Source organism: Lemur catta, chromosome 1 (assembly GCF_020740605.2).
Source record: "Lemur catta isolate mLemCat1 chromosome 1, mLemCat1.pri, whole genome shotgun sequence".
Classification (NCBI taxonomy): Eukaryota; Metazoa; Chordata; class Mammalia; order Primates; family Lemuridae; genus Lemur; species Lemur catta.
Window position 1 is genome coordinate 286,236,640 of NC_059128.1, and position 27,897 is coordinate 286,264,536.

General features: G+C 49.1%; 1 protein-coding gene across 4 annotated transcripts; it reads left to right on the forward strand.

The window, feature by feature from the left end:
* Positions 1–474: 474 nt before the first annotated feature.
* Positions 475–27,897, forward strand: PRMT2 (protein arginine methyltransferase 2). 4 transcript variants are annotated; one of them, XM_045540884.1, is made up of 11 exons: positions 475–666; positions 1,808–1,909; positions 9,088–9,192; positions 9,849–10,031; positions 14,219–14,380; positions 15,309–15,473; positions 21,008–21,183; positions 24,217–24,346; positions 25,153–25,289; positions 26,389–26,560; positions 27,302–27,897. In XM_045540884.1, the coding sequence occupies exons 2-11, from the start codon at positions 1,871–1,873 to the stop codon at positions 27,332–27,334; spliced, it is 1,302 nt and encodes a 433-aa protein (XP_045396840.1). In that variant the 5' UTR covers positions 475–666; positions 1,808–1,870; the 3' UTR covers positions 27,335–27,897. The 4 variants fall into 4 exon arrangements, with proteins under 4 accessions (XP_045396840.1, XP_045396839.1, XP_045396842.1 ...); XM_045540883.1 differs by having other exon boundaries at positions 1,811–1,909; XM_045540886.1 differs by lacking the exon at positions 475–666 and adding an exon at positions 1,215–1,294.

Below are 27,897 nucleotides of genomic sequence, written 5' to 3' on the forward strand. Positions count from 1 at the left end.
AATAAAAATTTAAATGATAATTAGATAAAAAATCATAGGAAATATAAACTATTTTTGAAATTAAAACAATGTAGCTTCCAAATTTGATATAATTCTTGTAACGTGTATTAACATTAACATTTAAAATTAATTATCGTTATTAGACTTCTGAATATGTCTCTGTCATATTTGTACATCACGTGTTTACCTAACGTATTCTTAATACTGAAACATTTCAAGACTCCGGGAGGGGATTTTGCCACGAGCTTCGGCCTTCAGCCTTTGGGGCTCGGCTCACGCTGCGGGGCCTCGGGAGTGCCCGGCCGGCCACGCCGAACCTCAGCCCCCACACAAGGGGGCGCTTTGCCCCGGCGCGTGCGACAGCGGGAAGCGCAGGCCGAGAAATGAGCCTGCGCGGGGCCCTGGGCGGAGCCTTCTTCGCGGACGGCCTGCGCGCACTGCGCCTGCGCGGGTTCCGGGCTGTGGCTCGGCTTCTCCGGACGGCGGGGCGCGTATGGACGACGCCTGCGCGGTGCGCCGGGCCCTGGGCGGGGCCTTCTCCGCAGACAGCCTGCGTGCACTGCGCCTGCGCGGGTTGAGGGCGGTGGCTCAGGTTCTTGGAAGGGACCGTCCGCCCCTCTGCGCCCGTGGTGTGGACCCAGAACGCAAAGGAGAAACGCCGCTGAGGTAGGTTTCTGGATGGGCAGCTCAGATGGCTGGACCGCACGCGACGCAGGACACGCCAGGCGAGGGGTCCTTGACCTGCCTGTGCGTCGCTGGAGGGCCGAGGCCTCCGACCTTTTTCGGAACCACAGGGCGCCCTCCCGGCCTGTCTGCTCCGCGCTCTGCTGCGACTGCGAGCTGCGGACCCCGCCACGCCCCTTCCCTACTCGGAGCCACGCCCCTCCCCGGCCACGCCCATCTCCGCTCCGCCAACCTTCTTTCCCAGCCACGCCCTTGAGTCACGCCCTTGCTGGGCACGCCCGTGGCCTATCGTCACAGTGTGCCCCAGGCACGCCCCTTTCTTCCGGGCCACGCCCCTTGCCTGCAGCCCCCGCCCAGGCACCACGCCCATTTCTCGCGGGTCCAGCATCCCCCCCCGAGCGCGCGGCACGCCCCGCCCCTGTCCCCGCTTCCCGCCCGCGGGGGGCCTGGCCGGCACCTCGGGGGGCCTGGCCGGCACCTCGGGGGGCCTGGCCGGCACCTCGGGGGGCCTGGCCGGCACCTCGGGGGGCCTGGCCGGCACCTCGGGGGGCCGGGGTCCTGCGTCCGCCCTGCCACGCCCCCCCCTGCACCCAGCATTGGCAATGAAAATGTACGTAAATTAATATTTGTAGTCGTGAATCACAGGTGCCGGGGTTTGCGCTGGCAGGAAGGTCGCGTTTCAAAGGAGGAATTGCTACGTGCGGGTGGGAAAGGGCGTCCGTCCCGGGCGCAGCTCGCGCCGGCAGGTAGGACTGCGGGCGCCCGCCTGGGTTCCCGGCCGGAGCGCTCGAGTCCCGGCGGGGGATTTTAGCCGGAGCTAAGCTGTGAGTTCCGCGGCGAGAGCCGGACGCCCCTTTCTTGTTTGAAATCAATGAGCGAGGTTGACGCCTCACGGACTGGTGAGGAAACGCGCTGTTTGAAGTTTATGCTTTTTAAATGCTGTGAGTCGTCTCTGTGAAGAGTTGTGATTATGATTTTTATTTCTAGGTCCTTCTTCACACATGACACATTTCCCTTCCGTTTGGGAAAGTGCCTTTATGGTGGACCTTAGGAGTTAAGTGAGTTTAATCGTTAAGCAGTGTAACACACACTTTGTGTTTCTCTCTCTCTCTCTCTTTTAAAGTAGAAATGGAGGCGAAAATGAAGTAATTAAAGCAGCAGTTATGAGGCAGAGCCGAAGAGAACCATGGCAACCTCAGGTGACTGTCCCGGAAGTGAATTCCAGGTAATGTCGGTTCCGGTGCGGGAGAACCGTGTTTGGCGGACGGCGGCCCGGAGCTGAGCGTGGGCTCGCGGTGCGGCGCTGTGCGGGGCGTCCAGGCGCCTCGGGCGGGGCAGGCGGAGGGGACGGGGCGTGGCGGTGACACGCTGACCTGGGCGCCGCAGGCACCTCTGAGGACGTACTGAGGATGCCCCAAACATCACGGTCACCCATGGTTCCGTTTTTGGTACCCGAGCGGGTGAAACAAACATTTTTTAAATTGTTTCACAGAGTTGCAGGCAAGCTGGACACGTGAGCAAAGATTCACGGATTCATACTGATTTTCTGCCCGACATACTCATCTAGTTTCATTCAAGTTAGTTAAGAAAAAAAAAAAAATCACCTTACATTTTAAGCAATGTTGATTATGTAAAATTAACCAAATGGATATTTTAATAAATAATGTTTTTAAAAATCAAGCATTTTCATGTCTGTGATGTCAATTTTAACGCTTTTTTTTTCCTTTTATTCTAATGGTCTACTTTCATTTGGGTTTTTATATATAGGAATTTATTTTATGTTTCAATAGATTTAGGGGGTACAGGTGTTCTTGTTACATGGACGACTGTATAATGCTGAAGTTAGGGCATTTAGTGTCCCTATTACCAGAATAGTGTGCACTGTACCCGATAGGTAGATTTTTATCCCACGCTCCCCCCTTCTTAGTTCCAATGTCCATTATACCACTTTATGACCATATATATATTCCTGTTTAGCTCCTAGGTATAAGTGAGAACATATGGTATTTGTTTTTCCATTCCTGAGGTACTTCACTTAGGATAATGGTTTCTAGTTCCATCCAAGTTGCTGCAAAAGACATTATCTCATTCTTTTTTATGGCTGAGTTGTACTCCATGGCGTATATATTTTCTTTATCCACTCATCAGTTGATGGGCACTTAGGTTGATTTCACATCTTTGCAATTGTTAATTATGCTGTGATAAACATTCAGGTGCAAGTGCCTTTAATAAGTCATAAAATGACTTCTTTTCCTTTGGGTAAATACCCAGTAGTGGTCTACTTTCAGTTCTTTGAGGAATCTCCATACTGTTTTCCATAGAGGTTGTACTAGTTTACGTTGCTGCCAGCAGGGTATAAGTATAACCCTTTTCACCGTGTTGGTGCCAACATCTATTGTTTTTTGACTTTTTAATAATGGATGTTCTGACAGGGGTAAGGTGGTATCTCATTTTGGTTTTAATTTGCATTTCTTTGATAATTAGTGATGTTAAGCATATTTTCATGTTTGTTGGTCTGTCTTCTTTTGAAAAAAATTTGTTCATGTCTTTTGCCCACTTTTTGATGGAAGAATTTATTTATAGTTGGCTCATCTCATTAATCTTTTTCTTATAATTAATTATGAAATGTTTTAATTCCGTGGGTATCTTATTTTTCTTTTAAGAAATTTAAAAATATTAGGACATTTACAAAATAACATTGCAAACACCAAGTACATGTTATGCAGAGTTGAAAACTTGTTAACATTTATCACATTTGCTTCTCTTACACCTATAAAGTAACAACACTGCTGGGTACAGTGGTGGCATCCATCGTCTCAGCTGCTTGGAAGACTGAGGCAGGAGGATCGCTTGGGGCCAGGAGTTCAAGGCTGTGGTGCAGTGTGATTGCTCTTGTGAATTGCCGCTGCACTCCAGCCTGGGCAACACAGTAAGACCCCATTTCTGGGAAAAAAAAATAGCAACACCATGAATAATAAAGTTTATTCCCCAACCTCAGTCCTGTTCCTCTTCCTGTCTCTCCAGAGGCAAGCATTACAGTTTGATGTGTGCTACTGCATCATTTTTTATACCTTGAACAACGTATGATATTGTTTGTGTGTGTTTTCAGAATTAATGTAAGTAGTGTCACGCTCTCTGCACCGTCTGTAGCTTGCCTTTTTCACTTAACGTTGCCTTTGGGGGATTTGTCCTTGCTGATGCATGTACAGTGCTGGTTCAGTCCTACTGTAGGGTACTCCTGTAGCATGTTCCTCCTATGAAGGTGTCACATTCATAGACATGTAGCTACTACTATGCGGTAGGCAGACACCCCCTTTTATTTATTTCTCTTTTGTTGGACATTTGTTTTCAGTTTTTCACTATTTCAGACAGTGCTGTGGTGACCATCTTTCTCCACGCCTGTGTGCTGCAGGGTGTGTACCCAATACTGGCATTGCAGGGTGGCAGGGGTTGCATAGTTTAGTGTCACTAGGTGAGGATCAATTGTTTTCCCAGGTGACTTTACCAGTTCACAAGTCTGCCAGTGGCCAGGGTGGCGGCTGCTGACACTTGAGAGCATCAGACTTTTTAATTTTGATCGGTCTGATGGGTTAGAAGTGGTGTCTTGTTATTGTGATTTTCCTGATTACTTGTGGGTCATGGTGGTACTCCAGTAATGCCTGTTCTCATCCTGATAATCCTGCCCTTCATTATGGAGAGATGCCTGATATTGGTGATCTGTGTTGTATCTCGTTTCCCCTCGATCAGTCTTTTTAGGGTTTTATTAATTTTATCTTTTCAAAGAACCAGTTTCATCTTTGTTGATTTTCTCTGTTCTTCTGTTTTCTATTTCATTGATTTCTGCTTTTATCTTTATTTCCTTCATTCTGTTCTATTTGAATTTAATTTTCTCTTTTTGTAGCATCTTGAGATGGAAGCTTAGATCGTTGGTTTTAAGCCTTTCTTCTCTAATGTATGTCTTTAAAGCTATGGGGCTTCTGATCACTGCTCCAGTTATACCTCACACATTTGAATACATTGTATTTTCATTATTATTCAGTTAAAATATTTTTTAATATATCACAGGGGAAATTAGAAATTTTCTGGGCTATTTGAAAGTATATTGCTTAATTTCCAACCATTTTGGAAATTTTATTTATCTTTTTGTTATTTAATTTAGCTTTGATTACATTGGTTAGAGAACATGGCATACTCTGTAATTTCAGTCTTTTGAAATTTGCTCAGGCCTGCTTTATGGCCTAGTCAGATGGGCTGTTTTGGTGAATGTTCCATGAATACTCGCAAAGACTGAATTCTGTAACTGGTAGGTGTACTGTTCCATAAATGTCATTAAGGACAAATGGGCTGTTAGTATTGTTCAAATCTCTATATCTTTTCGATTTCTTTGTCTACTTGTTCCATTATCTACTCAAAAATCTCTACTATGATTGTGATTTTGTCTGTTTTTCCTTTTGGTTCTGTCACTTTTTGCTCTATATATTTTCAATCTCTGTTGTTGGGTCCATATATTTAGGATAGTTTTTGTTTTCTAGATTAATTGATCTTATTTTTATAAAATCTCTCTCTTTTTACCTGTTAAATACTCCTTGTCTTGAATCTGCTTTTCCTTATATTAATGTAGCCATACGAGATTCCTTATGGTTAGAGCTTGCGTGGAGAGAGAGAGTGTGTGTGTGTGTGTGTGTGTGTGTGTGTGTGTGAATCTATATATGTATTTTTCCTCAACTTATCTTGAGTCTTTATATTTAGATCATTTCTCCTGTAAAGAGCTTATTGGGTCTAGCTCTTGGATCTTGTTTTTTTCCTCTGTTAGATAATTTCTGCCCTTTAATTGGTATATTTAGTCTGTTAATATTTAATGATTATGTCTAACATCTTGCTGTTTGCTTTATTTTTGTCACATTTCCATTTCTTCTTTGTACATTTCTCCATTCCTGCCCTCTTTTGTGTTAATAAAGTATTTTCTATAATTCCACATTATCTCCTCTATTTGCTTGGTAGCTGCACCTTTTATATCATCTTAGTGGTTCCCCAAGAAATTGTGATAAGCATCTTTAATCTGGTCCAGGCTTTTTTTAACCACTTCACAATGTGAAAATCTTACAACTTAGTTAGGTTTTACCAGCTCTGTATTTTGTGCTATTCTTGTAACATATTTTAATTCTACCTATGTTATAAACTCTACAATAAATTATCATTGCTATTGCTACTTTATGCTATCAAACATCTTTTTTATAAAGTATCAGAAACAGTCTTTTGTGTTTCCCCATGTCCTTCCTTGTCTGAGGTCTCTCTTTGGTCCTGCATTCTGTCTGTCTGTGTCGGGTCATTTCCCTGCGACCCAAACAACTTACTTTTGTATAATATTTAGTGTTGTGAGTCTGCTGTGTCATATTGTGTCAACCTTGGTTTGAATAAAAATGTGTTTTGCCTACATTTTTTAAGAATATCTTAGCTTGATAAGGGATCTTAGATTTGCATTATTTTTTCTTTCTGCACTTTAAAGATGTCGTTATATTGTCTTCTGGCGTCCATTGTTTCTGATACGGAGTCGGCTGCATCTTAATGTTGTTCCACCAAATAGAATATATTCTTTTTCCCATTGGCTACATTTAAGAGTTTCTAATTTTTTTTTCTTTTTGGTTTTTAGCAGTTTTGTTTGTGTTTATCCTACTTGGTGTTAGTTGAGCTTCTTGAATCTGTGAGCTGATTTTTTTTTTGTTAGTTTTAGAAAAATTTCCACCATTATCTCTTCAGTTATTTCTTCTGCCTCATCTTCTCTCCTCTGTTTTTGGGACTGTGCTTACACTGTTCTCTTGTGTGTCTCATGCTCTGTTATCTTTTTTTCCCATTCTTTTTCCTTTTTGTGCTTCAGTTCAGATAATTTCAATTCACCTCACTCTGAGTTTACTGATTCTAAACAAAATAACTAGGAAAACAACATATTTGCAAGAAATGTTTGCTCAAGATCTCAAATAAGATCTACATTATTCAAATATTTCTTCCAATCTGCCAAATAGAATAATGGACAAAATAAAACAAAATAAAGAGGCAGTTTATAGAAGAGCAGATCCAAGCAGGCAGAACACGTGTGATATTATAGTAGTCAGGGAATGTGTGTTGAGTAACCGCAAAATACCACTTCACCCCTATTGGGATGGTGGTGCTGCCCATTGCTGCCGAGTGTTCACGTGTGAAGTGTGAGGTGTTACACCCTTTATGGAAAGAATATGACACGTTTGAATAAAAACACGCTTATCCTTCAACCCTGGCATCCCATAGACATGAAGCGTCATTGCGTATGGGTGTCGTGCACACATTGTGTTTGTTGCAGCCCTGTTCATGGTGGTAGAAAAGTGGACACTGGCAGAAAGCCCAGGTGGAGGGTGGCTGGAGAATCAAGCAGAATTCCTGCGTGGAATAGTGTGCAGCCACTGAAAATAGTGAGTGAGAGTTCTAACTCCACAAGGTGTTGTGTGAGTAAGAAAAGCAAAATATAAAAGAAGGTCTGTTGTGCCCTTTACAAAGAAACCACTATGTCAGAAGAAAAACCCATCGTGTGTGCGCGCGTGTGTGTGTGTGTGCACGCACACGCGTGACAGCAGTGTGGAGAAGGCGTGGGAGGTGCACGTCAGGCGGTAGAGTCCGGGGAGGGCTGAGAGCGGTGATGATGTGGGTGGGGCGGGGTGGGGCCCATGGGAGCTGAGAAGGTGACGGTGCCCCGCACGTCACGCTAAGGGAAGAGAAGGAGCAAAGGGCACCACAGACAATTAGCAAAATATAAAACATGTTTGGCCACACTAGTCATCAGAGGCAAATGGAAGAAACAAAGAGGCGGTTTTTACCGTCAGGTTGGCAGAGAGTGACGAGGTTGGTGTCCACCGCGATGAGAGTGCGGGACAGTGGGCAGGTCAGTCTCACCAGTCGCGGGAGCAGCCTCTCTGGAGGGCGTTGGTCACAAATTGTGCATAGTCCTGACCCACCAGTTTCACATTCCGGAGTTTATCCTAAAAAACTACTGGGGATACCCAGAATCATTCCTGTGTGAAAAAGTTCATCTTGACAATTTATAATAGTAAACACAAAACAGTCTAAATGTCCAAACTAGAAGATTGGAAAAGGAAGTTACGATAATTCGTAGACTGGAATACTGTGCAGGTATTACAGGTGTGGTGTTTAGAAGTGTATTTAACGGTGAGAAATGTTCAGAATTTCCAAAGGGACAGAAACAGGGCACAGACAGTGTTGTGTGAACCCGACAGATGCCCTGTTGCACATGTTACTAAATGTGCACTTTTTAACAAGTCTGAAAGGATAAATGCCCATATGTTAACTATCGTTAGCTCTGATCAGTGAAGTTACAGGAGGTTTTAATTTTTGTGACTTTTGTGTTTTCTCATATTTTCTACAGTAAACATGAATTACTTTTATGTTTAGGAAAATTTGTGTAAAATGTATGTATTGGGACGGAGCTTCTCCACTGAACTGGAGTGTGTGGCTGGAGGCTCTGCCGGCCCAGCAAGTCTGTCCTGATGTACGGTAGTGGACGGGGAGGAGCTCCTCTGGGCTCCGAGCAGCTGGCGGGTCCCAGAGGAGGCCACCCCAGGGCACAGAGGTCTGTGCAGTGGCACCAGCACCTTCTGCAGGCTGCTGGCTGTGCCCACATGGGGTGGTGGGCCCCAGCTCTGTCCTCAGGACTGACGAGGCCCCCAGAGCCCAGTTCCTGCAGACAAGGTTATCATTTTGAGGTGGCCTTGCTGGCGAAGGTCAAGGGTTCTTACCAAATAGATGCCAGTGGTGCCTCTTCCTTTGACCTTCTCTTTAGGATGCAAACCATCTCTTTTTTTTTTTTTTTTTTTTTTTTATCAAATTTTTTTTTTTTTTTTGAGACAGAGTCTCACTTTGTTGCTCGGGCTAGAGTGAGTGCCGTGGCGTCAGCCTAGCTCACAGCAACCTCAAACTCCTGGGCTTCAGCGATCCTACTGCCTCAGCATCCCGATTAGCTGGGACTACAGGCATGTGCCACCATGCCCGGCTAATTTTTGCTATATATATTTTAGTTGGCCAAATAATTTCTTTCTATTTTTTTTAGTAGAGACGGGGTCTCGCTCTTGCTCAGGCTGGTCTCGAACTCCTGACCTTGAGCGATCCACCTGCCTTGGCCTCCCGGATTGCTAGGATTACAGGCGTGAACCACCGCACCCGGCCTCAAACCATTTCTTTTAGAGATACAAAGCAAAGCCCTTGATTATGCCAGTGAAGATGACCCAGATCGTTTGCACAGGAAATACTTGGTCACATGAGCTTTCATTTCATATTTGAGACCATCCTAACAACCTAGCCAAAGAGAGAAAAAAGAAAGCACCACAGTCCTTTCCTTGTGCTTTGCTTGGCTTGGAGCAGGAAGAAGCCCCTGTTGAATTCGGCCAGGAGGAGCTTCTGCAGGGGCCAGTGCAGCCGGAGGAGTTCGTGGCCATCGCGGACTATGCCGCCACCGACGAGACCCAGGTAGCGTGTGCGGCAGGCCTGCCTTACGGGTTTCAGCATGCTCAAGGCAGAATTAGACATGGATTTTGCATACGTCATACCAGAGTTAAAGAAGCGTTCAGACGTTCAGAGCCGCCCCAGCCCTGTGCGTGACGATGTCCCAGCCTCACACGTGTGACCCCAGCGTGGTGTGAAGGCACCTGGGTGAGGCGTGGGCACCACACCTGGGTAGGAAGCACCTGTCCTGGGTTCTGCTTGGAGACCTTGCTTTAAAAAGCACTCAGTTAATGAAAAGTAAGGCTGTCAAATAAAAATACCTGCTTGAATGTGGCTGTCGTTACTTTGCGACAGGAATTTCTTAGGTTTAGCCTCCAGTAACTGAGTGGGGCAGAGTTGAGCGTGAACTGCAAAGAGGCCATTGAGAAATTCTGTCCTGAGCCATTTGGAAATGTTTACTCTTTCTTTCAGAAAACATTGTTTTAAGCTGTGCCCTTCCTTCAGGTGGATATTCCACAAAAATCCCTAAATCTTAGTATCACTTTCATAAGTTGTCAGATGCTGTAATTACCCAGTAACTTTGAAATCGCTGGGATTTGGTCACCATTGATGGGGGATTTGCCACTGAAATACCAAGTCCTGGTTTCTTTGTTGAATTTTAACTTCCTTTTTTTTTGCAGCTCAGTTTTTTGAGAGGAGAAAAAATTCTTATCCTGCGACAGACCACTGCGGATTGGTGGTGGGGAGAGCGTGCGGGCTGCTGCGGGTACATTCCCGCAAACCATGTTGGGAAACCGCTGGAGGAGTACGACCCTGAGGACACCTGGCAGGACGAAGAGTACTTCGGCAGCTACGGGACTCTGGTACGGCCTTGGGCTAGCGGGCGGGTTCTTCTCTCTGCTTTCAGGCTCGTTCATGACTTTTCAAACATCAGTCTTAGGCTTGTCCTCTTCGGTTAGGCCAGATGTGCAGCTCCACACGGCAGGTGCGTGAGGCAGTGGGCATGGTTGTGTGCCAGTGAGACTTTATTTGTGGACACTGGAATTTGAATTCCATTCAATTTTCATGTGTAACAAAATCATCTTCTTTTGATTTTTAAACATTACTTAAAAATCTAAAAGGCATTCTTAGTTTGGAGGCCATATAAAAACAGGTAGTGGCTGTGGTTTGCTGACCCCTGGTCTAGAGGTATTATTTGAGCAATGGGATTATGCGCTTCCCTCAGTATTTAAAACAAGGAGTACTTTTTCTTTGGACAGTGTGCTTGCATTTGTGGTTTAGAGCCAAATATTGCAACTTTTCCTTGGGGCTACCAATATGCAAAGAAACGTGTTTTTACAGTAAGTTTGTCAGTTCATCTTGTTAAGCAGTTTTCTTGTCAAACCCTTTTTCATCCACTGAAAGAAAACAGATTATGACGGGTCTTTTAGAAAGTATGCTTACATTTGTGTTTTATGGCTGGATTTTCCAAAAAACAAGTAATAAGCTTTACTGTAAAAATGAAGTAGAAAAAAATATATGTCAATGATCAATAACCCTTCTAAGCAGCCAGTTTATTAGTGTTTCTCCCTGCTGTGCGAAGGGCCATAATCTGATGGCCCAGGGAGCAGGCTCTGTTTACTGGTTAAGGTGAGATGAAAGCGGTTACTTGCTGGGTGAATGCTGCAAAAATAACGTGGAGTGAAAGAAGGAATAATATATAACATTCGACTCAGTTTTATACAGTTAAGGGGCAGCATTGAAAGGTGTTGTTTTTGAACGTGTACGAGTGGTCTGAGGGCAGGAACCCGGGGCCCCGAGAGTCTGGATGGAGGTCACCTGTTGGAGGGAGGTTACCTGTTGGAGACAGGTTACCTGTTGGAAGGAGGTTACCTGTTGGAGAGGGGTTACCTGTTGGAGAGGGGTTACCTGTTGGAGGGAGGTCACCTGTTGGGGGGGTTACCTGTTGGGAGGGTTACCTATTGGGGGGAGGTTACCTGTTGGGGGGAGGTCACCTGTTGGAGAGAGGTCACCTGTTGGAAGGAGGTTACCTGTTGGAGGCAGGTTACCTGTTGGAGGGAGGTCACCTGTTGGAGGTTACCTGTTGGAGAGAGGTCACCTGTTGGAGGGAGGTTACCTGTTGGAGGGAGGTTACCTGTTGGGGGTTACCTGTTGGAGAGAGGTCACCTGATGGAGGGAGGTCACCTGTTGGAGAGAAGTTACCTGTTGGAAGGTTACCTGTTGGGGCGGGTTACCTGTTGGAAAGAGGTCACCTGTTGGAGCCTGTTGGAGGGAGGTTACCCGTTGGAAGGAGGTTACCTGTTGGAGGGAAGTTACCTGTTGGAAGGAGGTTATCTGTTGGACAGAGGCTCTGGACCAGCCTTGCTGGGCTGGGGGGGTCTGGGTTGCTGGCTATGTTCAGGTGTGGGTTACACAGGTGTTTGCTATATAACTATATTTGATAAACTGTACAGATACTTTTTGATACACTTTTTCTAGGCACACCTTATTTCCCAATTAAAAATGTTAAATTAAAAATCACTAATGTATATACATGGTTAGAGCTTTCAATCCATTAAGGAAAGATACGTAACGAAGGGCCGAAGTCCACTTCCCTGCCCAGAGACAGCCACTGCCCAGTGAGGTTCCTGTGTGCCGAGGCCACGTCCAAGCAACACCTATTTTATTTTTAAAAATTTATGGAAGAGGAATCATTGCACACACACAGGTCTTTACCTTGCCCTTTTCACAGTTGTGTTCCTTTGGAGATACTGGCACTGGTCGCTCTTTGTAACAGCTACGGAGTGTTGTGTTGTTTCAGAAGGATCGTGCTGGTGGACAGTGGTTATTGAACAGGTTTTTACCATGACAAGTAACCCTGTGATGGAATCCTACGTAATCCTGTTAACCTTCTGTTAGAATTTCCATAGGGCAAATTCCTAGGGTATAAATGTATATATGTATCTATATATGTGTGTGTATTTGCTAGATACATATATATATTTTTTTTCCTTAGTGGATCTTGCCAATTTGTCTTTCAGAAAGATTTGCTAATTATGCGGTGTCTTGGTTTGTGCTTCCATAACACAATACCTCAGACTGGATAGATTATAAAGAACAGAGATTGGTTTCTGTCGCTCTGGAGGCTGGGAAGGCAAGGACAGGGGTCCCCACAGCCCTGTCGTGAGCAGGGCAGGACCCCCCTCCCAGTACCATCACGTGGGCCATTAAGAGCCTTGGGGACGTTCCGACCCCACGTGGCCCGTGGCGTGCGGACCCGCCTCTGCCTGCCACAGACCATCAGTGGGAACAGGCTTCTGGTCTTGAAGGGGAAGTGTGCTATCTGTTGATTTTGATTTCCATTTTTTAAGTGCGATTGATTGTCTTTTATGTGTTTGTCGGTCTTTTGTATTTATTTTTGCGTAAACGTTCATGTGATTTGCCCGTTTTTCTTAGTTCTGTTGATTCCCGTGTCGAGTCGGTTTAGTTGGAGAGATTCGGCCTGAATTTGTGACGAGAGCGGCGCTCACCACTTGCCGCGCTTTCTCTCCTACGTGGGACTTTTTATCTTTGCGCAGTCTGATCTGTTTCTCTTTTCCTTGTGGCTTCTGGGTTTTGCGTCCCGCTTTGAAAGACCTTCCTCACGCCAAGATTACAAATATCTATACTTTCCTTTAGAACTGTTAAGATCCTGTTTTAAACAGTGGGGTATTTTAATCAATCTGGAATTTATTTGTTATAAAGAAGAAGGTAAAATTCCTCTTTAATTCACCTCCACAAATACCCAGCGCTCCGAGCACCTTGATAGGTTCTAACACCTAGAAATCCATTCCTGGATATTTGTTGCTCGTTGTTACTGCCGCAGGCGCTGGAAGACGAGCTCTGCAGGTGTCGGTGGGGCTAAGCAGGTTGATGGTGACGTGGGGCCTTCCCTGGCCTCGCTGATTTTCTGTCTACTCCTGTCAGTTGCTGAGAAGAAGATGTTGGATTCTCTGACCCTAATTGTCGATTTGTCTATTTCTTCTCGCCTATTGGATTCTGCTCCGTGTATTTTGAAGCTCTGTTGTTAGGTACAAAAGTATTTAGTGTTGGTATGTCCTTTTCAGTGGGTGGATTCCTGGGTCACGAGCCTCTTGGCCCTGGAGTGCGCGGCCCTGAGAGTCGCGGAGCCGCCCCGACTTGCCTGCAGTCAGCGTTAGCAGGGCTGCCTCTTCCGTCCTTTTCTTGCAAGCAGGGTAGTTGGGCCTCCCCTTTTGTCCACTCCTCCTGCCCGTCCCTTTGTTCTTCATTCCGCGGTGAGGTGCCTGGGTGGACTCCCGGCCCCTGCAGACCATCTGTGGTCGCGCTGTCAGGGCCTCCTGGGCTCTGCTCCCGCCTGCGGCTGGTCCGGGTCCAGGAGGTGCTGCCTGGAGGCCGGGCTTGCTGCAGCCTGCGGTGCGGGACGGTGCCGTAGCCAGGGGCTCTGGCCACTGCCACACCAGTGTCCTCTGCCTCCCGGGCAGGCTGGTCCTCAGGTTGGCATCCCAGGGTTTCAGAGGTTTTCCTCAGACTTGTCCCTGAGGGTTGACCCCGAGCCACCGTCCCGGCTGGTGTGTGACGAGGACTGTGGGGGCCCAGCTCACCTCTCCTGGTCCCGCCTGTGGTGCGTCTGCTGTTCACCCTGATGGACGCCTGGCCCAGGGTGTCTGGTCGGCACACGGCGGCCACTCCTGCCTCGGGTGGGCGGGTGGGCGGTGGAGTGATGCCCCAGTCCCAAGGGGGCCACCCCTGCTTCACTGCTCATCTGGCTCTCGGGGAGGTGCAGGGAGAATCTGCAGCCGGTGCCGAGCTGAACTGGGGGGATTCCAGAGACTTCTGTGTCATTCCTTCACTGTCCACTTTCATTTTTATCTGTTGGCATATTTTGATCTCTTGATTTTTTAAGCCGAAAGACCATGTTTTGCTCTTGTTTGTTGCTCGTACTTTTAGATGTGGGTTGGGCATCCGCTGTGGCCCTGACCTTGCATCTCACACCAGCACTGGGCGCAGCTCCGGGACGCAGGCAGTGATTCCCAACCTGTGTTTCCTCTAGAAACTCCACTTGGAGATGCTGGCAGACCAGCCACGAACAACTAAATACCACAGCGTCATCCTGCAGAACAGAGAGTCCCTGAAGGACAAAGTCATCCTGGATGTCGGCTGCGGAACGGGGATCATCAGCCTCTTCTGCGCGCACCACGCCCAGCCCAGAGCGGTGAGTAGCCGAGTGCGTCGGGCCGCGTCTGTGCCAGGCGGGCGATGGGCCCGATGTGGCCCTGAGCACTGCTGGGGACTCGCTGGTCAGTCGCCCCTTCACTGGGGTCTCAGTGAGTGTCCTCGTGTGCGAGGCTCCGTGTCGCTGAGTTGGGCAGCCACTCAGACTGCAGGCCGAGCCCCTTCGGGGCTGTGATGCTGGTTTGACAAGCCCCAGACAGCACCGAGGGGAACAGGGTGGAATAGGAAGAGTCTGAGTGAGTCGCACGGGTGGGATGAATCTGTGAGATGCTTATTTCGGTCACACAGAGACACAGGTGCAGCCTCATGTGTGCTGGGCTGCGTGTGAGGGTGGCCTCCCTTCCTCCCTGCCCCCTGCCCACCTGCACTGTGCTGAGGTTCAGCCTCAAGGAGCTCCTGACGCGGTGTGTGAGGTCACAGCACAGTGACCCTGGGCCCAGGGTGCAGGACTCAGCACCGACTCAGCACCTTCTCTGAGAACCTGGACTTGAAATTGTCTCCCAGGCAGCAGATGCACTAGCAGACTGGGGTTCCCTGTGGGTGCTGAGAGCCCACAATGCGCTTGTGGATTGTGTTTGCTCCGTGTGGAAATCGGGCCGTAGGAGGCTCTGTTTGCTCCGTGTGGAAATCGGGCCGCAGGAGGCTCTGTCCACCGCAGCCCCACGCCTGTGTGTTGTGAGGAGGGGTGGGAAGCAGGCAGGTCAGAGAAGCTCCTGTCCCAGCACTGTTGGGGGTGCAGAGCTGTGCGCGGCTGGCGGCAGGCGTGGCCTGGCCTGCCTGGTCCACCGTCAGAATGCTGCTTCCTTCTGTGCTGTTGACTGTTTTTGGTGCTGGTTGTGACTCCAGAGGAGATGACGGGGCCGTTGCAGGGGCTCAGGCGTGCACTGATGGCGCTTCTGCCGCTGCAGGTGTACGCGGTGGAGGCCAGCGAGATGGCCCAGCACACGGGGCAGCTGGTCTTGCAGAACGGCTTTGCCGACACCATCACCGTGTTCCAGCAGAAGGTGGAGGACGTGGTGCTGCCCGAGAAGGTGGACGTGCTGGTGTCCGAGTGGATGGGGACCTGCCTGCTGGTGAGGGCGGGGCCGGGGTGGGGTGTGGCTGCGGGGCAGGGCCGCGGCCTTCCGGTCACAGGCACAGCCGGGCCAGCCTCAGGCATCCTCAAAAATCATGATTAAGTTTGATTTTTTTCTAAAGGTGAGGTGTCCGTTTCTCATATGGACATTGGCCTAGTGCCTTGAATTTTTAACAGATTAAAAAATGCTTTCACGAGACATTTAAATCAGAGTTCATGTCACTTTCTCATGAGTGATTTGCCCTGTTCTCCTTGGGAACCTGTAGAAATCCGTGCTTAACTAAACACCAGGCTGTGTCTTTCACGCCAGCAGGCCCGGCCCGGGGATGCTATGAGAGCCACAGTTGGGGACCGTGATGGGGTGTGCTCCGAGTGTCACGTGTGGGTGGTGGGGCCGTGCTCTGGTCACTTGCTGACTGGGCCCGCAGTGCTGTCCACCTGCAGGGAGAGCCGCGCCGCTGCCCGGCTGCTGCCGTGGGCATCTGGGATTACTCCGCTCAGTTCAAGGAAGAATAAAGAATTTAGGCCCAAATCATCACCAGGGTATGACCAATTCTCTAGACAAAAGAAACGAAGTAATTGCTGAGGTTACCAAAGATGGAATAATTCTCCTCACAAGGCCTACTGCTGTTTTTGTTGACTGCATTTTTAAAAATCCCAAGCTTAACAAAAATCTTTCTAAGTCAACTCATCAAAACAGGCATTTGGCCAAGAATAATTTAATTTCACACCAGGAAAACTGTAGACTTTAGATTCATTTAGGGCTGTTTGCGCATGTTTACAGAATGTTTAGTTTACTCTAAAAGATGACAAGACCCTGCCCTAAATATATTTGCTTTTTTCATACGGCAAGAGGAAAAGTCAGAGTGGAAGCTTTCAGTCTGTGGCACTGAGTGGTGACCCCGGGGGCACCCCGCGGCTGAGGGTCCACCCCGCAAAGGCTGAGGGTCCGCCCAGCGTTTCGACAGAAGGAGCCGACTCGGGTCTCCTGGCCCGTTTCCGTGACATGCGTGTTTTTTTGCCATAAAATTTCTTTTTGATCGGGTCCTGGGAGCTCTCGTAGGTCGTTTTGCTTTTCAGAATTGCTAGTGCCAGTGCCCACAGGAAAGAAAACATCAACTCTTCCTTTCTGGATTCCTTGGTCTCACGGCTGGCGTCATGTGAGGCGCAGCGAGTCGTCCTCGGGGGTCGTCCCACGGATGCCTGGGGGCTGCAGTTACACCTACGGCTCCAGCCGGGGTCTCCCGCCGCCCTCTGCAGGGATGCACTTTTGTCTGCACTGAGACAGAAAGCGACAGCCTTCTTTCTTTTCTTGGTTCTGAGCCTTCGTGTCACAGGAGCAGTGTGCTCTGTGGGCACCTGGCACCCCTCGGCCGCTCTGCCCCGGGACGCGGGGAGGGGGCCGGTGGGCGCAGCGTCCTCACAGCGGCAGAACCCAGAGACCAAGCACCAGACATTTTTAAAGGAATTATCCTAAGGAAGTATACTAATAGATTTGTACAGAAATTTATGTTAAAAATTTTCATGGCAACACCATTTAAAATGGAAGAAAATTGGAAATAATAGAAATAATTATGGCCATCCATATGATCATTAAATACTGTGTTTTAGAAAGATGTTTAACAATCTCAGGAAAAAGTTGGTGACATGTTGCTGGTTTTACAAGAAGCACAAAGAGTATATACAGTGTGATTCTAATTTTGTTTTTTTACAATTTTACATAGCAGTGACATAGCTTCACTCCCGGCTAATCCCACGGAGTGCAGCTGTCAATCCAGGCAGGATGCAGGAGAAGCTACCTTAGGGCTCTGAAAAATGGACAGTAGCAGGTATATTGGGGAAGAAGCCGGATTTTGAGCACAGGCAGCCCTCTGCATCTGTGGGTTCCACCACTGTGGATTCGACCAACTGTGGATTGGAAATACTTGGAAAAACCAAATAATGATATAACAAAATTTAATGCAAATAAAAATCCAATACAACATGACAACTATTTACACAGCATTGACATTGTATTAGGTATTGTAAGTTATCCAGAGATGATTTAAAGTGTAGGGGAGGATGTGCTTATGTTACATACAAAAAAATGCCATTTTATGTGGGGGACTTGGGCATCTGAGGATTTTGGTTTCTGAGGGGTCCTGGGACCAGTCCCCCGTGGGTACCGAGGGCTTGAGTTTGTCATGTTCCCCATGTGGTTCTCACGCTGTACGTAAGTTCAAAAACGTATATGAGACAGACCAGTTCCTTTGGAAATTGCAGTTACCACAGTTCTCCCGGGATGAAACAGCCTGAACGGTCCAGTAGCTAAGAAAGATACAGAATTCATACTTTAACTAATCAACCTCTGAAAGTGAAATCTCTAGGCCTAAATGATTTCACTGGTGAATTCTACCAACACATTTGAAGAAGCCATAACTTCAATTCTGAACAGTTTTGTTCAGAACGTGCAAGAGAAAGGAATACTTCTCCGCTCATTTTATGAGGTCGGCATTGCCCTGATACCAAAACCAAAGTCAGTGCACGATACGAAAGCCACAGACCAATAACCCTCGTGAGCAGAAATGTAAAAACCCTCGAGAAAACGCTAGCAAATTCAGGGGCTGCAGCAGGAAGCCGCAGCACAGGGACCCGTCCCCTTGGTTCCCGGGAGCTCTCAGACTCACCTGCCCAGGGCCCCGCCTTCGGCTGCACATCCCGCTCCACGTTCTCCGGCAAGAGCCACCTCGGCTGCCCTTCCCTGCACCCTCCACACTGTGCACTCAGGCCGGGCGAGTGCCGAGAGGCGACTTCACCACGGTGGCCAGCGAGGGGCGAAGGTCGGATGCTGAGAGCCCCAGCACCTTCAGTGGCAGGTCAGACGCGCCCAGGGAGACCCAGCTGCTCCGGAGCCTGACGAAGAAGAACAACAACAACCTTCACCCACCCCCCAAGCTCTCCAGCAAAACCACCGCCAGGTCATCCGCTGGTGCTGAAAGAATGCGGAAGAAACTGGCTAAAATAACCGTGATTCTCTGCCGAATGGCAGTGCCGAGCCTAAAGGAGACGACATTTATGAATGGAGATCGACTGGACTTGGCCCCCAGCATCTGTATATGAAGGTGGAGTGTTTTCTCTGGATGTCACATGTTCATCAGATTATCCACTTAAGGCACCAAAGTTACTTCCTGTACCAGAACCTGTCACCGCAGTTGGGAGCCATTGTCTGAACATCCAGAGACAAGTGGAGTCCCACTTTGACCATCTCAAAGGTTATCCCTTTTGACAGACTGCAGCCCTGCGGATCCCCGGGCTGGGAGCACAGCCACTCAGCGTCTGGCCGACAGAGCGGAATGTGACCGGATAGCCAGGCTGGGGACCAGGAGACACACACGTGTTGCACGCGATTCGAATGCAGCCTGAGGGAGCAGAAGGCACCTCCTCACTGTGCTGCGGATCCTTACGGACGTCTGTGTGTACGTCACACCGATTCCACTCTCTGCTTTTATCCTTTGGAGCCTGGGAAACTCCCCCAAAAGGTAAATGTTGTCAAGTATAGAACTTTGTAGCTGTCAAGCAGTTACGTTTAAAACACCCACTCGCAAGTCTTGCTTCTCTGGGGTGTCAAAATACATTTTGTGCTGTGCTAAGGATCCAGGTCCTGAAGTCTGCCAAACATTACAGCACATTTTAGCCTAATTCATTATCTGTGTGAAGTCATAAAAGTAGCTGTAGATGACGAGGAATTGTGTCATTTGTGTTAGCCCCAGATTCACTTCTGAGTCTGTGGTTCATGCTGCTGTGAAAAGTGTTGCGTGTTACCTTTTACCTTCGTCCGTTTTTACCCCTTGTTGCTCAGAGCATACCTGATGTACGATCCCAAACACAATAAACGTGCTCCTGAAATAAAAGAAAGTATTAGCAAATCTAATCCAGCAATATATAAAAGCAGTAATAGTACACTGCAACAAAAAAGAGATTATCTGGTTCAATGTTTGAAAATCAATCAATGTAATCCGTATTAACAGTCTGAAGAAGAAAAATAATGACTATATCAATTAATACAGACAAAATTTGACATCAGTTTATAATAAAGTTCTCAGCAAGCTAGGAACGGAAGGAAACTTCACCAGATAAAGGACATCTACAGAAAACCTGCCGCTGGTATCATGGTTGACAGTGAGAGTCAACACCTTCCCCTGAGAGTGGGGATGAGGCAGGGACGTCCACTCTTACCTTCCTGGAGTGCCTAACCAGTGCAGAAAAGGAGGAAGAAGTAAACAGATTGAAAACAAAGAAATAAAACCATCCCTATTGCCAGATAACATGATCAACTTTGTAGAAAATCCTAAGGAATCTATAAGAAAGTTCCTAAGACTAGTAAGTGAATTTAGCAAGATTACAGAGTGAAGGTCATCATACAAGACATTGTGTTAGGTTCGAAAGGTTCGCACCGTACAATCCTGTTTGCACGACGTCTCAGACAGAACCGCAGGGACGGGACAGATGCGTGGTTTCCAGAGGTGGGTAGGGGAGGAGGGCGAGGGGAGTATCTCGGGTGGTGGGGCTGTGTCCTGGCCACGACTGTGCGATGCAAATCCGTGCACCAAAAAGGCCAGTTTCAATAACTGAAAAAAAGTTTAAATTACATGTATATATGTATTTTATATGTGTGTATTTTTCTATGTGTGTGTGTTTGTGTGCAAGTGTAGAAAAATACTTGAAAATAAACCACAGTGGTAACAGTGGTTCCTTCTGGGTGCCAGGTTTACTTGCAATTTTTTTTTGTGTGTATCTGAGTGTCCTAAATTTTCCATACTGAACCCGTATGACTTATGTAATAAACCCTGCTTGAGATTATCTAAGGGAAGCAAAACTCTTCTGTCGGGATGAGGTGCAAGTGCCCAGGTGGCTTGGGAGGGCCTCTGGCCTCGTCCCTGCCTCCCCGTGCACCCTCTGCTTCTCCTGCACTCGAAGCAAGTTCTGGTTCAGACAGAGCCTGGCCTCCGGCCATCCCACGCACCCAGATGTGGTCATGCCTTGCTCACCTGGAGGTGGGGCCCTCTGAGGGGCCAGAGCAGGAGGGGCAGCTGCTTCTGCCCTGAGCACACGCAGGTGGCCGAGCCTGCCTGGTTTGCAGGTTTTCAAGGAGTGATTTCAGTCAACTTAAGGGGTTGTGAACATGCTCACAGTACCCAGACCAAAGTGATTTAAGTTAGAACCTGCAACACAGAGGGGCTCTTTTGAAGGCTGGTGGCTGCTGACTCCTGAGTGGCTGAGACAGGACAAGAGTGGAGGTTTCTCCTCGCCGATAGCCTGCTCCAGCTCTCAGTTCTGAGGGGAAATGCTGTGACTTAAACCCCGGCTGTGAGACGCCGTCATGTGTGGGTAAGATGAATGAATAAATCCCGTCACGTGTGGGCATAATGAATGAATAAATTGCTGCAGACGCTCTCGCATGGCTGGCTGGCCTGGCTGGGAATGATCTCGGGGCGATGTTCTGAGCATGGGGCCTCAGCGGCATGTCTCCTCTGTGTGTCTCGTTCCGTGCAGTTTGAGTTCATGATCGAGTCCATCCTGTACGCTCGGGACGCCTGGCTGAAGGAGGACGGGGTCATCTGGCCGACCACGGCCGCGCTGCACCTGGTGCCCTGCAGCGCCGACAAGGACTACCACAGCAAGGTGCTCTTCTGGGACAACGCCTATGAGTTCAACCTCAGCGCTCTGAAGTAAGTGTGCTCCGCTGGGACTGCAGCCTCTGTGGCCTCCCGCTTCCGCCAGGGCCGGGCGGTGCTGGGTGGGTGGTGCTTGCTGGGGCCAGGAGACTCCACGCGGAACGCTGGGAGTCTCTGTGCCTCCTCGAGACACTTCTCACTCCTCCGTGGAAACAGTCACTCGTGTTTCAGGGAGACTGTCGTCGTGCACCTGGTGCCCCTGCACACCCTCAGTGTCTTGCTGCAGTTTCCCCGCCCGGCAGCTCCTGATGGTGAGGCGGGTCTTGCAGGGGAGCCCCTGGCCTGTCGCACCAGGCCCCTGCCTGCCCCTGGGGGAGGGTTCGGGGTGGGCAGAGCCCGGGGAGAAAGCGTACTCTGAAAGCCACAGGTGTTTCTAAGGCGGAATAACCGGGCTCTGTTGTAGAACATGTGTGAAGCTGATCCAAATTCACCACGCGCCTAAGAACTTTGCGTGTTGCTTTTAATGCCTTTAAATTAACAGCTGTGATGGGAATTAAAATGTCTTTTGTAATCTAGGTTCCCAAATAGAATGGGAAAAAGAAGGTTGTGTTTATAAACGAGGTCTTTCAAAATGTGTGAGTCAAAACACAAATGTTTGTTCCCACTGAGAGCAATAAAATTTTAACAAGGATCAGAAAACGTGCTAGTGTTGATGTGATACCATTCCTGGTGTTTTGCAAAGAAAGTGATGCTCCGAAATAGCGATTTCCTGGTTTTTAACATAGACACATTTGTATAGTTGAGCTTTGGCTCTAGGATGAAACAATTTCCTCAGCACTGCCTCTGCTGAGACTGGCAGCCAGGCCGGGCTCCCCGCTGAGCAGGAAACCAAGCAGGAGGAACCCAGCATCCCCCGGAATTAGGGAAGGGCCCTCATTCCCTAATTGCACAGAAAGTACAAGAAGCTTCCAGTGCATTTAGTGAGGACCAGATAATCCTGAACTCCTGCTGACACGTGTGGGTGGGGAGTTGGTGGCAAAGCGTGGGGTCCGTGGGTCTTTTATTTTTTTTATTAAAAAAATCCAAAAAAAGAAAAAGTAATGCAAAGGCATGGAATCTCCTAGTTAACACGTGAAATCATTGCAGCCTCAGTCAAAATCCCCAAGGCAGGAGTGGGGCAAGGTTCCTCGCCAGGTGGTTCTGTGGTTAGTCTGGGAAAAAACGGGTGAGAAGAGCTGGGGCACTTTGGAAAGGACCATGGGGAGGTGCGTGTGCTCCCAGGTGGAGCCGGAGTGATGGGACAGTGTGTGCCGTGAGGAGGGTCAGGTGAGCGGAGCAGGGTGGTACGCAGGGGACAGGAACCCCGGTGCCCGAGAGAGGCGGCACCACGAGTTCGGAGGGAGCGAGGGCCGAGTCAGCTCGTCATTCCGGGACGCTAGGTTAGTCCTTTGGAGAAAGTTTTTTCTTCTCTCAGACCGTATATTGAAACTTAATTCTGTGTGGATTTAAGAGTTTCGTGTTAAAACTTCAATGTCAACTACCGGAGACTGTAGGGTGTGCCACACTGACCCAGGCGGAGAAGACGTCAGCAGAAACGAAGGACAGAATAGACACTGGGCTAGAGCTTATGGTATTTGAAAAAAATCCATTGAATGAATGAGTCAAAAAAAAAAATATGACGAAGTCTTTGTGCCAGAAATCAGCAAAAACACAATTCTGGAAGGAAATAATTAGGGAAAATTACTTGTAGACAGATTTTAGAATCAATTAGAGAAAGGTGAATATTCAAATGAAATTATAGCCAGATCACTTGAACAAGCAAGTTAAAAAAAAGAAATAAAATTACCAATAAATATTTGAAAAATTGGAACATTGTTGGTAGCTAAAATGCAAATTAAAACAAATGCGATCTTGCCCACCAGTGGGGTGCAGATTAAGCTGCAATAGTCATGCCCAGGGTGCGGCGTGTGGCCGGGGCCTCAGAGGTCCGTGCCCAACCCGGTCACCGCCACAGCCTCCCACTCGGGACGGTTCTTCCTGGCGTCACTGTGTCATGGTGCGCTCGTGTCTGCTGGAAACCCTGGAAACACCTGGCTGTGCACAGGAACGGGGTCAGATTGCTGCACATCCGTCTGACGGTGGCGAGCCGCTGTTAGAGAAACCGTGGGTTCTCGGGAGCACGCAATGATACTAGAAAGTGTTGAAGAGATAGTAAAATTGGCAGGACAAACCGTTTATACAGAATGTCTCCTATTTTGTAAATAGATAAGAATATGAGGAGAAAAATAACTAAATATATCAAATGCTAAGGTAGAAATGTAGGGAATTTAAATTGTGTCCTTATACTTCTGTATATTTTCCAATTTTCTTATAAATTCATGATTATTTTATTATGAAAAAATCCAGAAATAAGTACATATAATGGAAACTTTATTAAAACATTTATTTGCTATTTCAGAAGTTGCTGCTTTGCTTAATTTTTCACACACTTCCATGGTAAATAATGGTGACTCTTTGGCAGGCGCAGGTGCTCGGGGAGATGGGTTAGAGGGGAGCGACAGGCAGAAGGGCGGGAAGCCCAGCTCTCTGTTTCTGTGTTGAATTCGCGTTACAGCGGCCCACGTGTTGCTCCTAGATTCAGGCTCGGGGACCAGTTCTGTCCTGCCGATCTGTTGCTTTATCACAGAGTAACCACGGCAGGAGCACCTTTTGCATTTGCTGTGGAATAGAAGATCCACAGAAGGCATTTTGAAATGAAATAGATTCTAGAACTACAGAACACACTGCAGCCCGTATCTTCCAGGTCCTACGGGTGAATGTTGGTTTCCACGTGCTCTGATCCCGAGAATAGACGTAAGAGGGGAGCCCCCCGTGTGCTCTAGGGGTGCTGTCCAGGTCCAGGCTCAGGAAGGCTCCGCGAGGCCCAGGTGGGCCCTGCCAGGCAGGGGCTGGGTCCGCAGCTCAGCCCCGCGAGGGGCTCGGAATCCCTGCGGATGCAGAAGAGAAGCGGGTGCTGTGCTCACATGTGTTTGAAAGCCCAGGGTGTTTGTCATGACTCTGAACAGTTGCTTTGCCCTTTTCCTCTAGGTCTTTGGCAATTAAGGAGTTTTTTTCAAAGCCCAAGTATAACCACATTTTGAAACCAGAAGACTGTCTCTCTGAACCGTGCACCATATTACAGCTGGACATGAGAACTGTGCAAATCTCCGACCTAGAGGTGAGAAAAAGCTGAATTGCTCCCTTCTTGCATTAAATAACCGATGACTATGAAACACTGAGAGGCGGCCTGGCATATCGTAAACCTTCAGGGAATGCTGGGTGTGTGTGTAACTAATTATTATATTTTTAATATGAAGAGTGAATTTATAAACCTTTTGCTATTGATTTTTCCATCCTTTTTTTGATATTCTATTCTGATTGTCTTTCGTATTTTTACATCATTTTCTTTACAGTTAATCTCTTTAGCATCTTCACTTACTTTCAGATTTATGCTTAATATTCCCAGCATCTTCAAAGTCAAATAAATTCCGTTTATCATGGTATTTGAATTAAAAATTTTCCCCAGTGTTCTTAGCTACGGTTGATGACAGACTGTTAGAAGCCGTTCCCCTGGTTTCTCTGGCCAGTGAGCGCATGGGTCCCATCAGGCCCCGGGCAGGTCCCAGGCATGTCCGGCGTGTACTCAGGACCTGCCGTGCCTGGTGGGGCTGAGGCGGGCCCTGCAGGGAGCTGGGCGGGTGGTCCTCAGTCAGTCTTGGCTGTGGGGAGGCCCAGCTTCGGCACAGAGCTGGGTGCAGGGGGCGTCCGCAGGGATGGGCAGAACATGGGGCGGTTGAAACCCAAACTGCTGGGAACCGTTTTGAAGATCTGTAGCCTCTGAGCTGTGGGCTGCAGGTCTTAGTGGGGACGGTCCTGGGAGGGTCTCCCTGTGTTCTGAGGCTTTTGGGGCTGGGGTGCTGGGGGAGGCCGGCCAACCTGCTCAGACCCATGACCTTGTCCATGTACTTGACCCCTTGACCCCAGACCATGCGGGGCGACCTGCGCTTTGACATCCGAAGGGCCGGCACCCTGCACGGCTTCACGGCCTGGTTCAGCGTGCACTTCCAGAGCCTGCAGGAGGGGCAGCCGCAGCAGGTGCTCAGCACTGGGCCCTTCCACCCGTGAGTGCGGGGACGGGGATGGGAGGTGGGGACAGGGTGGAGGGACAGGAGGGGGAAGGGGGTGGGGAGAGGAGGAACGAGGGAGGGGCAAAAGTCACACCCAGACTTGAGCAGCCCTGGGGGTGTTTCCTGCCCAGGGCCTTCTCCCTGCACTGGGGGCACCGTAATGATCCCTGGGGTCGGGGTCGGGTCAGCTGCCCCTTTCACCACCTGCCCAGTGACGTGAGGGGGACCGGGTCTCCAAGGGCTGCGGGCTGGGTGGGAGGCAGTTCTGGAACTCGGCCCTCCCCAGTATCTGGCGTCCAGGGCGGCTCCAGCCAGACCTCCTCCTGCCCCAAGGTGCCAGAAACGGGGCCCAGGACACAGGCTTGATGGGGGACCTGAGAGGGAGAGAGTGGAGAGACAGGAGGGCCAGGCCGGGCGGGGCAGCAGGAAGACCCCCAAGCAGAGACATTTCTAGCGCAGCCCAGGGCGACCGTGTCTTCCTGCTTGCCCTGCACGTTCAGGCTGTCTTGCTCACGGTGGACGTAGCTCTCCCAGCAGTGACTTGTTTGGGACCTGACCCTGCTGTGTGCATCTCACGCAAATAGCCGTGACCAGACATCGGCATCAGGAGCCTGGACGGCACAGTGGCTTGGGCTGTACACTGCTGTGCCTGGGGAGGGAAGGGGTGTGGCGAGTCAGGCAGTGTGGGGACCCTGTGTGTGGCCGTGTGCCCCTCAGCTCCCTGAGTCCGCCGGGCCACCTGGGGTGAGCCGTCCACACCTGCCCCTGGAATTGAGCCGTCTCCAGGAGTAGCGTCCGTGCTGTGGTGTCCAGGGTTAGCAGTGTCTGCCTCACTATATAACTTTGATCCCAGTGTGTCCCATAAAGACTGTTTAGATCTCAGGGCTAGGGGTGTTTCTGTCCCACAGATTAGACTGGAGGGTCAAGCTCAGTCCTGCCTGGCTCCAGCGAGGACTGCAGGCCACCCAAGGGCCGTGCATCCGACTCCCAGGTGGCTGGGGCGGAAGCCTGTGCACAGCCCGGCCGGCACCCAAGGGCTACATGGAGACTCACCTGGGACGCTTCCCAGTAACGCACAGCTCCTGTCTTGCAGCCCCACACACTGGAAGCAGACGCTGTTTATGATGGACGACCCCGTCCCCGTCCACGTGGGAGATGTGGTCACAGGCTCGGTGGTGTTGCAGAGAAACCCCGTGTGGAGAAGGCACATGTCAGTGGCTCTCAGCTGGGCAGTCACTTCCAGACAAGACCCCACATCTCAGAAAGTAAGATACTGGGTTGTAGAATTATGTCTTGTGGGAGCAGGTCCTCGGGGAGGCAGGTCTGGGGATAACGGTGGCAGTTGGCTGTTCACTTGGCTGCGGCCCCTACGCCTTCACCATTTATTTCATCCTCACACAGGAAGTGGATGCCATTATTAGCTTCGTTTCCCATTTTACAGAACAGGAAGTAGAAAATTTGGGAGGGTGTCATTTCCTCTGGTGGCCCAGCCTGTCAGTGAGCGTAGACACCCCAGCAGCCTGAGAGTCACTCTTGCACATCCAGAGGAACCCCCGGGGCAGAGAGAGGACTGAGCTGAGCCGCGGCCCACCGTCTGCACAGGCCCTGCTGGCTTTTTAGGCAGTAGTTGCCCTGGACGTGTGTTGGAGATGCACGTCTGACTGGAGGCTTTGTCTTCACACGTGGAACCGCATGCAGAGCGCCAGTGGGGCTGGGGCGTGAGAGGCCTCAAGTCTCAGAGGGGGCTGAGAAATGGAATTCTCTTTGGATTCAGGGTTAATGTGGGAGAGAAAGAAAAATAATCATGTGATTTTCCTTTATTTTTTAATACCTTTTTTGTGCTTTGCGTTGTGATACTTTTAAGTTAAAAATTTAGTGTTTGTCATTTAAAAATTTCTGCACTTGAATGCCATTCTTTGGTCCGATAGTAAATGATTAGGAAATACTATGTTAATTAAACAAATGCTTTATTATTTGATTGCCTTGTTCTTATTTGTCTTTTTCAGGTTGGAGAAAAAGTCTTCCCCATCTGGAGATGACAGTGGGGTGTGTGGAAAGCAGCGTGCGTACCTCGAGGGGCGAACGAGTGAATCAAGACGCACCTGGCTGCTCACACGTGCTCCTGTGAAAGTCTGGACGTTCGCTCCGCACTGACCCTCCCTGGCCCGGCAGGTGACGTCAGGGCCCTTCACAGACAAACGCGCTGCCCGGCTGCCCTCGCCGCCCGTGCCCGCCCTCTAGAAGTAGGCTGTGTGTTCCAGGTGCCGCCCCGTGGTTAGGTCAGTGTTCTCACGCTAGGTCTAGTTCTACTCTCCTAGGACGCACGCATGTCAGCCTGTGTACCCTGTGACAGTGATGTTCACGTGTCATGTGTTCGTGGTGTCCTTACCGCCGTCGGCTCATCCAGTTAACATGCAGGATGTAGGACTGCAGAGCCGTGCAGGTGTGTGCAGGGGATGCCGGGCTGCTCTGGCCCAGCGCGAGAGCTGGAGGTGGCAGTGCATGTGGCGGGCTCTGCATGGGATAGTACCGTTGCATAGATGTCTTCCAGATAAATTATGTGTGGCACATAGTACATGCTCAATAAATATTTTTTAATGAA